The sequence below is a fragment of the Oryzias melastigma genome, linkage group LG13 (genome assembly GCF_002922805.2).
Source record: "Oryzias melastigma strain HK-1 linkage group LG13, ASM292280v2, whole genome shotgun sequence".
Classification (NCBI taxonomy): domain Eukaryota; kingdom Metazoa; phylum Chordata; class Actinopteri; order Beloniformes; family Adrianichthyidae; genus Oryzias; species Oryzias melastigma.
Genome location: NC_050524.1, coordinates 2,834,538 through 2,846,370, shown reverse-complemented (window position 1 = coordinate 2,846,370; position 11,833 = coordinate 2,834,538). Strand labels below are relative to the sequence as shown.

The 11,833-nt window shown below is 40.4% G+C and overlaps 2 protein-coding genes across 2 annotated transcripts in view; one reads left to right on the top strand and one right to left on the bottom strand.

The window, feature by feature from the left end:
* Positions 1 to 8,375, top strand: part of tmem91 (transmembrane protein 91) — a 27,298-nt gene extending 18,923 nt beyond the window's left edge. The window contains exons 3-4 of the mRNA XM_024277707.2: positions 1,945 to 2,091; positions 4,583 to 8,375. Of these exons, the coding sequence (XP_024133475.1) occupies positions 1,945 to 2,091; positions 4,583 to 4,738 (303 nt within the window). The 3' untranslated portion in view covers positions 4,739 to 8,375. The remainder of the gene's footprint in view (positions 1 to 1,944; positions 2,092 to 4,582) is intronic.
* A 10-nt stretch (positions 8,376 to 8,385) lies between these two features.
* exosc5 (exosome component 5) overlaps positions 8,386 to 11,833 on the bottom strand; it is a 7,017-nt gene continuing 3,569 nt past the window's right edge. Inside the window, exons 3-6 of the mRNA XM_024277715.1 lie at positions 10,356 to 10,477; positions 10,130 to 10,270; positions 8,655 to 8,744; positions 8,386 to 8,573 (exon numbers count right to left, since the gene is read on the bottom strand). Of these exons, the coding sequence (XP_024133483.1) occupies positions 8,478 to 8,573; positions 8,655 to 8,744; positions 10,130 to 10,270; positions 10,356 to 10,477 (449 nt within the window). The 3' untranslated portion in view covers positions 8,386 to 8,477. The remainder of the gene's footprint in view (positions 8,574 to 8,654; positions 8,745 to 10,129; positions 10,271 to 10,355; positions 10,478 to 11,833) is intronic.

Genomic DNA, 11,833 nt, shown 5'->3' with positions numbered 1-11,833 from the left:
GGGGGGGGGGGGGCTTTGTAGCTTCTTGAAGTGTGTTTGAGCTGAAGAACCTGCAGCAGATCAGACGTCTTCCCGTCTGAGATGCTCGTCCTCCCGAGGCTTCGCGCCGCTCTGCAGAGTTACATCATGCTGCCGAGCTTTTATGGAAAAATCAAATCAGACTCCAGAAACTGATTTCCACAGATTTCATTTTCTCAGCCGCTTTAGGGGCTTCTTTACATTTATTCTCACTGTTTTATGAGGAAAAGGCTGTAAAGGAGAGAAGCTTTTCACTCCTCTGGAGCTCAGATCAGCTGTAGCCGCACAGACAGACGTCAGAGTGGACGAGGAGGAGCTTTAGCAAACAAGAGTTTATGCATTTAGAACAGGACTTCTAAAAGAACCGTTTGGTCCAGGTTCTGACCCACCTAACATCCTCCTCGATGTTTTAGGTCAGATTCAGACTGGACACGTCTGGTCCGGTTACAGTGAACCGGAGTTTGTTTTCCCCGATAATCTGGAACAACGTTTGAGTCTGAAGTGGACCCTGATCCAGGACCAGGATCCACTCTTTCAGAGTGGTCTCGGTTTGTTTCCAGTTCTACTGAACTTTGGTTCACTCTGAGATTCCTCCGTCTGAATATGATCCGAGAGTGAAACAACTGAACCAAAACAGCCACCGTAGTCTGTCAACAAACACAGCGACTTTTTGTTTTGACCCGCCTTGTGTCTGCTGCCCAATGACTGAAGAGATCTTCAGTCACATGGTTTTGTTTACAAGCTTTGGTCTGGAGCAGAAATCTCAGATAGATCCCAGTCTGAATTTAGACCAAACGCAAGGATTAGGATTCAGTCCAGAACAAATCATGCAGACTCATCCTGGACCAAACCGTCTTTCCAGACTGAATACAACTGAAGAAAACTACACGTTATTGATGTTTTTGGGCCCAATAAGACATTCCTCTTTAGAATGTAGCCTTTAACATAGTCAAAAATGGTGTGTATGCTGCCCCCTACGGATTGAACTGAGGTATTACACTTGAACTTTGTGATTGGTCAAACCATGTAAGCTTCAGCACAGTCCAACCCCCAAGCCCCGCCCCTCTAACTGGAGTCAGCCTCCAACTTCCTGGTTTGGTTACCCTTTAAGCACTGCACAGAGCCTCACTTATTGAAAAGTATTGTTTGTGCCACTGCGCATTACTGAGCGTTTCCATGTGGACCTGATCTTCTGTTTCTGACCTGCTTCATCTCTGATCACCTGCTGCCTGCCCTGACCCTCACCTGGACTCTGACATCTAGTCTGTTCTTGTATGATCTGTTTTGTGATTGACCTCCACCTGTCTGACCCTGATCTAGCTTTATGGACTTTCAGCTGTGCGTAGTTCCTGTCTGAATTAGTAAACCTGCTGCACGTGGAACCAGCTGAGCACTTTTACTGGGTGATTTTCACCTGGGCAAAAGAAGTTTTTGCACAAATTTCAATTATGTGTCATTTTTCTGACCATCATGGGTTTCTGTCTCACATGTTCCAAGAATAGGTGGACCAAAGGCCAAGTCTCCAAAAGCATTATCATTATTATTTTTATTATTATTATTATTATTATTTGGGGATTTTTTTGTTCTCAAATTCCTAATTTTTCAGTAATTTTCGAGCTTTTATTTGGATCTTCCTATTTTTTTACTTTCCATTTTGCTACATAAACCACAACTGAAAATAAAAGAAAACAACTCTAATTTATCATGTCTTATTTTGATCTATGTTGATGACAAATACTTTTTATTGAATATACCGTGTAAAAATGTACTTAATAGAACTTTTCATTCAAAGTGTTTGCATTTTTCTTGACAACCAAAGAACCACATGACGGAGCCGGACGTGGCTCCGGAGCCTCAGGTGGCAGACTCCTGATTTAGAGGTAGAAATGTGTTTGATGGAGTGAAACGGATGTGTTTGAATCCCAGGACTCCTCCTTTGATGACTTCAGCGACACAGACAGCGAGAGCAACTTCCCTCTGATGATCCCTCAGGACTACCTGGGTCTGGCCTTCTTCTCCATGCTCTGCTGCTTCTGGCCTCTGGGCATCGCTGCCTTCTACCTTTCACAGAAGGTAGACACACAATCACACACACAGAGACACACACACTCTTGACAAACAGTAGAACAAACCACATCAGTGGAGTCTTGTTTCATTTCCGTTCACAGACGGGAGTTTTCTATAAAAAGCTTTGGTATTTACAGTTGGAGTCACGAGTTCCTCCATCTGGTTCTCTGAGAGCATTTTCCAGGAGAATAATTCAGATCTTTATTAAACTTTATGTATAAAAATAAAGCACTTTTCATGCTCAGGGAGCTCAAAAACATTGATTCATTTTCCTGAAAAACAGTTCATGTTAATATTCTTGCCATATTTATTTTTTTACCGCAGTAAAGGAAAAAAGTCTGTCTTTTCAAGTTATTAACTTTTTAAAAATCATAATTCAAAAGGTGAAGAAATCAAAGGTCAACCTTTAATGTGTCGTGTCTGCAGTGACACCTAGTGGCATAATTTACAAACTGCAACTAATTCTGCGTCCCTAAACTTACACTCCAGCTTTATGTTTTTATGTTGTAAAATCATTCCCAGTTGACTTTTAATTATGAGGTTTTTAGCCAATATCCCAAAAAAACGTTTGGATTTGAAGCAGTTTCTACAGAGCGGCAGGAGCTCATAAGAAATTTGCCTCTGGCCTGTTAGAGCGGACGTTAGCCTCCACTTATTTCCCATCAACTCTTTGTTTACTCTTTCTTCTGTTAGCTTATAGCATGAAAGCGTATAGCTTAGATCCCTTAGTCTTTGCCAACAAACCCACAAATAAACAACAATGAAATTTTATAAATTAAAAACATACAAATGATTATTTTTTATGATAGTGGTAAAATGTACAGGTGGCACGGTGGTGTAGTGGTTAGCACTCTTTCCTCACATTCCCAGCTGGGATCTTTCTGTGTGGAATTTGCATGTTCTCTTCGTTCATGTGTGTATTTTTTTTTCAGATTCTTCATCGGTTCTTTGATGATTCTACACTTTCTGCTTGTGTGAATGAGAGTTTGTGTTTCTGTGTGGCTCTGCAACTGACTGGAGAACTTCAGCATCTTCATCTCTTCTTCCTCCAGCTCTCTTTTTTTGAATAACGGGATTTTTAAAGTTTATCTATGGATCAAACATTGTTGTAAAACTGAAGGAAAATGAGGGAATCACAGGATGATTTGCTGTGGCGCCCCCTAAAGGCAGCGAATGAAAGGAACAATTTCCTCACCTGCAGTATCTAGTTGTCCCGAACAATTTAGAGCAGCTTTTAAGCATGAATAATTAATCATAGCTTTGTAATAGGTGTTTTTAAATGTATTTATGTTGAAAAACCTTTATTGTGTGCAAAAATGTAAATTCATGTTGGAAAAAGCAGTTCGAAAGAACAGAGTTTTTATGAGTTTGAACTCCCAGTAATCAGCTTAACCAGTTAAGAAAAGGTTAGATGATTGTAAATAAAAATAAACTTAAGCTCATCTTTTTTGACTTTTTAATTAATTTTTTTTAATTGATTGGTTGATCTGGTTTTTTCAAACATAGATTATGGACAGTACAGGCCAAAAAACAGATTTTTCAAATTCCTTAAAGAAATAATGAAATTAATTTATTAGAAACTTAAAAAAACAAACAAACAAAAATTCACTTATGTCACTTTTGATTAATTAAATATAGTAATTATTAACTAAAGTCAAGTACAGTTTGATTGATTGCTTGAAAAGGAGCGGGAAGAAGCGAACTGCTCACTTTGATGTTTGTCATTTTGGAAAAAGAGGAAGCTTTTCTTCTTCTTTTTCTTTTATTTTTTGCTTTAAAGAATCAAAAATTCATGTTTAGGTGAAATAATTTCTCTTGTTGACTTAAAAATGATTTCTGGGATTTTTTGTTTTAAATAAATCTGAATCTATAATGTTTTTGCATGTGTTTGTGTACAAAAACATTTCCTTACACTTCAGATACATTAGATAGATTACCTAAAAAACATTCTTATAAACTAAACATCCATATTTTCAGTATATTGTCCCATTTGTTTCAGAGCAGCTCATTCTTGATGCATCAGAGGAACTTTACGCCACTTTTCAAGGTTTTTGAAGCAAAAAGAAACAATGGTTTTACTTAAAACAGAATAAAAAATCCCGAGTCATTCCATTCAGAGGAAACCCTCCAGAACAGCTCTATCATGACTCGACACCGCAGAAAAAAAAATCAATTAACACATTCGTAAAGGTACCCAGCAGCCATCTGAAGGCCCTTTGGATCAGATCAATGGCCTTCGTTAGGGCCTAATTAAAGTCATAACGAGAAAAACTCAAGGTGATAGATTTCCAATATCCTGAAGAGCTGCCCAGGCAGAGGTCAGGCTGAAAGGCGGCGGCCGCCGCGGCGTGTGCTTCAGAGATAAAACATAATATAGGCTTAGCGAGCGGGCAGACTGAGTGGATGAGAAAAGCATAAGCCAGCGACAACGCCGGGCGATGACAAATGCTCCCCTCTCCTGATTTTTAAGCCACTAATCTTTCTATCTCCTCTCCAGACCAACAAGGCATCGGCTCAGGGGGATTTCCAGGGCGCCAACGCCGCCTCCCGCCAGGCTCTTTGGCTCTCCGTGCTCTCCATCGTGTTCGGAGTCATCACCTACATCTGTGCCATCGCTGCGTTGATTTCCTACCTGTCCGGGAAGCCGCCGTAAGAACCGCTCTGCCCTCAAAGACAGCCCCGCCACGACTTTCATGATTCCAGCACCTGCCAGCACGCCACGCGGATAATCACAGTCTTTGGGTTTGTCGTGTTTCCGAGGGGGGGCGGTTTGTGGATCGCATTCTGGACAGCTCCTTCCCATCACTTCATGTAGAAGCTTCAGCATCACATTTTAGCCAAAACTGAAGTTCGAGAACCAAAAAAAGCTTCCTGAGCAGAAAGGATGACTGTGACGGAGAGGCGAAGGGACAGCGAGGGGGGAGGAGTGTCTTCCTGAGAGACGGAGTCTGCACATTTTCATGAGGGTCACAGCAAGGACGTGGCAGCGGGTGGATCCCGCCGGACCAGCCTGTCAGCCAACGCTGTCACATTCCAGGAGGAAGATGGAGATGATGAACTTCTCCTCTAGTCAACCTGAAACTCCTGAAGGCTCATTCCAGTCACAGCACCACTCATTGTTTACCTGCAGGAAAAAACTGCCTCCACCGTTTATGCCAAGTTACATCCTTAAAAAATGCAATTCAAAGTAACTAGAGTGCCATTTTTCTATAAAATGTAAGAAAAAAAAGGTAGAAATTGAGAAAAGATTGGAGGCAGATCTCTGAGGAAAAGTGCCAAAACGTAGTGGGTGAGCAGCTCAGATTCATGGTGTCCTCCTGCAGAGGCGTGCGTCTGTGTCACGCCTGACTCAGCCGCACGCCGCGGAGCAGACCTGCTTCCAGCTTCGCTCTCACCCGTCATCTGCCCCCAAATTCACGCCAGAGCGGCTCAAATGACGGCGAAGCTTCGATTCCACCTGAAATGTGCCATAAACTGAAGCACTCCAGCGAACATACAGGACCCGGTAGAGAGGAAAGAGCCCACCTTTTGTATTTAGCTGTACAGTTTTATAGAGTCCACGCTTCGTTTTCTGTAACCCCACAAAACCATCCGGCTGAGAACTCCGTCACCATGCTGTCACGTACACCTGTGGTATCTGTGTGTGAAACCCCGCCTCCTCTCGGCCTCCTGACCACCTCCACCGTGTGGAGGGTGAGAAGGGACAAAATGGGATCAAACATGAAAACCCTGAACGTACATGTGCTAAAGGATTACATTTGAAAGAAAATTCTGCCAACATCAAGGCAAGCAAATTTACCAACATTCAGTTTAATTTAATTTTATATAACAATTTAATATCACAAAAAGATTGTCTCATTTTGTTTCATGTCGGTAACCGTACAGAAGTAGAAGGTCGGTCATAAAACATAAACAAAAGCTAATTGCTAAACTAAACAGACTAAAATAATCTGGTTATCCCGGTCCTTAGACCCTCCCGGAAAGGAAAAACTCCCCCAAAAAAAACCTGGATCAAGAAAAAAGAAGAAACTTTAGGGATGCCCACATGAGGGAGAGATCCTATCCCAGGATGCACTGGAGATTTACCAGAACTGATAAAGAAGAATTAACTTATCTAACTCTACAACTAATTGTTTGAATATAATTCAGACAGATGGGACTGGGGGGCGGGTGGGGGTGAGGTCCACAGAGGTCCACGAACAGGAGCATCGATGATCCACCTGGAATCTGAAAACTGGGAAAGAGGAACAACACGCGAATCACACTGCACCAAACAGAAGCACAGAGAAGTACATGGAATAAACAATAAAGAATAGAGGAGAGGGGAAGTAAATGAGAATAGAACCCCAGAGCTGATGTGGATAACGATGATAGACATTAAAGATAAAAATAAAGCACTAGGTTGAAGCGTAGTCATCTAGCAAAAATAATCATCACTATTAATACAATAAATAAAGGAAAAGGAAAGAAAACAATTTCACACTAAAGTATAACTAAATTATGAAACAATAAACCAAAAAAATTGTATTTAAAATAAATTTGCTGTGTGTTGATAATTTGCAATGTAGGATTTAACCCTAGGACTTAATTTAACATCAACTTGAATGTAAAAAAAAAAACAAAAATTGAGAAATGTTTCTTGACATTGATGCTCTTTAGAAGCGGATCCGTAAAGAAATTAACACACATTTGACCTCCATTAAGGATTTTCTTAAATACAAATGCAATTGCTGCAGAGGGCTGCATGTTATTGTTCACCTGGAGACCCCAAACTGCTAAGTTCACCACTAAAAGTCTAGAAACTGACCATCTGATTGCAGCGCTTCAAGCTCGATGTGTGACGCCTGATTGGCCGGGCAGAGCGGGCTGCTGAAAGACTCGGGGTCATGGAATCCTGTCGGGCACAAACTGCTAGAACTAATTTCTCCTTCCTGATCAATTTTCATACGATTGGTACTTCAGTGAATTAAAGGGGACGCCGTCCATCCGTCACTACCAAATCAGAGTCCCTGATTGGTCAAAGTTCAGCTGGTTTAGCGTTCACTTGCTGCACGTTTTGTTTGTAGAGCCTGAAAACGGACGTAAAAACGTTCTCAGCGACATGTGAACGTAGAAGCCTGAGACAGACATTTACAAAGACTTTTCTTTGGAAGAAGTCGCCTGAACCAAGGCAGTCTCACTCTCAACTCGCCGTATGGACGGATGGTTCGGGCCCCCTCCACGCCACTTTTGACATACTGGCTGTTCCCATTAAAGCGGGGGTCCCAAACATCCGGGCCGCGAACCGGTACCGGTCCAAATAGAGGGAAAAACCGTTCATCAGGGGTCCCAAACCCTCAGGACACAGACCGGTACCCTAACCCCGTACCAGTTCCACGTCCGATACCATGACCCAAACTTCTTAAGGTTAGATAAAAGGTCCTGGTTCAAATCCCAGCTGGGTTTGTATGTCCTCCTCGTCCATTTGTGGGTTTTCCCCAACGTACAAAAACATCAGTGACTGAAAATGTCATTCAGGTGTGAATCTGAGTGTGGGCTTGTGATGGACCGGAGGACCGGCCAGAACCTTCCTCGCCTTCAGAGGATGGATGATCCCGTATAACCTCATGACCCTGAACAAATATCAGATTCAGAAAATGAATGGACGGATGGACGGTTGCTACGGTTTATAAATCAACCGAGGAAAGCCGCTCCACCAGAACCTGAACAGTTTGAGGTCCATTCATGGTTCTGACCTTCAGTCGGGTTTGAAGCTTTTTTAGCCAGATCTAAAATTTCTTCTAAGAGACAAATATACCTGGTCTAAAGGGAGGTTGGGGTTCGGACGGCTACATTTCTGCTGGTTTTCCAACCTTACAGATACATAATACTTAAATCTCAAAAAGAATTAAAAAAAAAATGGAAATAAAGTTTATTTGAAGCTTAAAAGCAAGTTTTAAACCAAAGCCATACTATCATAAGCTCCGCCCACTAACTTAAACATTAAAATTAATGGACCAACTTAAAAAAAGTAATTAAAAATTGTTGCTGTACAAAGGTAATAACATGGAGTAAAATGGAGTATTTTCCCATTTTGTCCCTTTTGACCCTCCGTAGCACTGAAGACACGCCCACAGCGCTCTCAGTCCTGCAGATCTGAACTTGACATTCGGATCATTTTCTCCTCTACTCAGAACTGTTAAAGAACTGGATCAAACAAGACTCTGAGACGTGTTCACCTGTTTCCAGCCTCCGTTCCTTTTGTTACATGTGGATATTAAAGTGAAACATGAATAAACCACAATGAAAACACCTGATGGATTCACGTTCTGTCCAAACTAAACCAGACGACGGTGTAGATGACACATTTATTTGTACAAAAACATTTAAAAAAAGGGGAAGCTGCGTCTTCCTCAGAGGGACTTGGAGTGACGCCGCCTCACCGAGTCTCTGTAGAACTGGAAGACCTTCTCTGAGGCTCTCTGGCTGACCGCTACACACTGCTGCAGCTGCAACAAGCAGAGGGGAAACGTCAGAGTCCAGCTGAAACCACAGCTCAGAGGAAGAGGAGGGGAACCGGCCGGACAGACCTCCCCAACGGAGAAGGATCCTTTGGTGGACGACATCATTACTTTACGCTCTCTACTGTCGATGGCAAACGTCATCAGAGCTCGACTGTCCTTTAAACGAAACGAAAACTTTAATGACAAACTTTTCACGCTAAAATAAACATCAAACCTAAAAACAGACGAAGAATCAGAAGTGAAAAGGGGTCAAACGAGGACCGTCTTTAAAAACCCACAGCGTTGGATCCACTTCTGTCACTTCAGAGGAAATGTCCATTATTATGAAAATACAAGATCAGGTTATAAATACCAAAAACATTTTTTAAATTAGAAAAAAAGTAGAAAAAAATGTTTAAGCTTGAAAGTACAAATTGTAAAGAAATATTGAATATTTGGGGAAAAAATGTGAATTTGAAACTTGAAAATTTATAACATGTACTTTCAAGTTTATTTTCTTTTTTTTTAATTTACAATCTGTTTTTCATTCATTTTAAGCTGATCCTGATTTGATCCCATACAACTGAGGACACTTAGAACACAGATAAAATCAAAAAACGTTTTGAGAAGCAAACTGAAGGTGAGAAGACAAAAGAGGCATTTTTTTTAATTTATTTTTTTGCTTGCAAATTAACTGTTTTTTTTTTGCCAACCTAGTATTTTACCTTTAAATTTGATTTATTTTCACTTTTATTAACACTTTTCTATCTTTCTTAAAGTAATGTTAGAATTTATCTTTTTATTATTATTTTTCAAACTAAGAAAAGTACATATTTTTTAAAACTTTCAATTGCTTCTAAAAGAATCATATTTTGAAAATCAGTTTGGCTCCAAAGAAACTTCCTGGAGGAGGTGACAGGATTAGATCTGTACTGCTTAGTTTATTACCTGGATTCCATTTAAAACAACAGGTTTGTCTCAAAACGATTAAATAATTAGGGAATAAATGATATTCTAATGACAAGCACATCTGGGGACAGATGCTGCTCATTAGCTCCTGATACAAGCACCATGATACGATCGTGGGACTGCATCTATGTTTTTATAGCTGTCCCTATTAAATAAATAAATTCAAAAAAATATCATCGATGTGATGTTTTATAACATTTTTCCGATAACATTAACATCTGTGAGGTATTTCTATTTCTTTGTTGTTTTATTCCAAATCCTTTTTAAAAATGATGTTTAGCATCTTCAGAGTTGAAAAACCTTCAGTGTTTTTAGTGGAAATGCTCGTGAGCGGATGATGCCTCAGAGGTTCGTAGTGTTCAGAGTTTAAATGCTGTTAAAAATGAATGTTTAGAACCTAATCATGAATAATCTGCAACATCAGAGATGAAGAAAACTGATGAAATGGATGAAAACTGACATCCAGGTTTTAAACTTCAAACATGAAGAAAACAAAACCATAATTTGTGGCAAAAATTGTTTCTGCATTAAAAGTGTCTTTTAATGCAGAGGATTCTCAGGCATTCCGGTTAAAATCAGCGTCTGTGGTTGACCTTTTCCTGAGCTGCGGTGGGGTCGGTGATGATCTGTCCGTCTGCGCTGATGGCGCAGGTCACGCCACAGAAGAGGCAGCTCATCGGCAGACCTGCGTCCATCAGGGCCATGCAGGCGGCGTTCAGGCAGCAGGACAGGAGCTGCACAGCAGGTCAGGAAGACGACTCGACAGGTGTCAGGCCACGCCCCCTCACGGGCTCAGAGGTCGGGTTTAGAGAAGGATACAGAGCCGTCGTCGTGCAGCACCTGGAGGACCAGCGTGAGCGAAGACCGGGGGTGGAGGGCGAGCAGCAGCGCCGCCTCGCAGGTTTCACGCAGACACTGCTCCTGCGAGCGCTCCCTCACACCTGGAAAACAGGAGCATGATGGGAGATGAGCTCAAGCCTGGCAGGATATCCAGCAGCTCACTGGCTCCACCTTGTGGCGTTTGGGTGCAAATCAGCTGACGGACTTCAAGGAAAACTTGATAAGACTTGAACTCCAGATGTTTCTAGATAAAAATGAAAGTGATGTGCAGACAGAGATGTAGAGACTGACACCTTCAGAGGGAACTAAAACCCACACGAGACCTGAGGAGGTTCTGAATCTCATCTTTTCACTGACAGTCAGTAAAAATAAAACAGCATCTGTAAACATGTAACCAGGTTTGTTTCCAAGAATCAGTGAGAAGATCTTCAGTCTCTGACCTCATGATCTGTAATTATTCTGGTGGGTTCTGTCATTTAAGGAAAGAAAAGCTGCGATTTTAGGATCCTTAAATATAAACATCTATAAACATTTTGAACAATGAAAAGTGACTTTAACCTTAGAACACCTGTGAAAAGTTACAACATCACTTTTGCTGGGTAATTTTTACCCGATAATTATACCCAATAAAAATGATTTGCCATAATAAATAAATCAAAATATGACAACTCGTGGTAATTTAGAGTAGTTTTCATTCATTTTAAACTGTGGTTTATGTAAGAAAATGGAAAATATACACATAGGAAGATCCTGAAAACATGCTGGAAAATGACCAAAAATTTGAAATTTGAGAAGAAAAAATTCCTTTAAAAAATAAAGATACTGGAGACTTGGTCTTCTGTCCATCCATTCCTGGGACATGTGAGACTTCTTTATCCAGAGACCCAAGACACTCAAAACCACCCGGCGAAAGCGTTCTAAGGTTTATCATCTTTATATTTAAGAGACTTCCTTCTTCAAAGTTGGATTTCAACATGTTAGAGCAGTATGGAGGCCAAAATGGGACAATTTGAAATAAGTATATAAATTATTAAAATAATGTGTCATTAGTTATTTAAAACTGGGATTAAATAACTACAATTGGACATCAATTAAAATAAGTTTAAATATATGTGGCATTAAAATATTAAAATAGACAATAAAAAGCACATTTAAATATTTAATGACACATTTGGTTGTTTCATGGCCCACTGTGGGCTGAAAGACTAATTGAAATAAATATATTTAATGTGGAATTATGAAATAAATTTGTCATTAATTATTTATAATTGGCATTAAATAAATAAAAGTGTCATTAGATGAGTCACTATTTTAATAATTAATTAAAACAATTAATGACAGATTTATTTAATAATTTAACAGTGTGTAGATTTATTTGAAATTGTCCCATTTCGTGCTCCATAGAGCGGGGGTGTCAAACTCATGTAGGTACAGGGGCCACATTAAACCTGGACCAT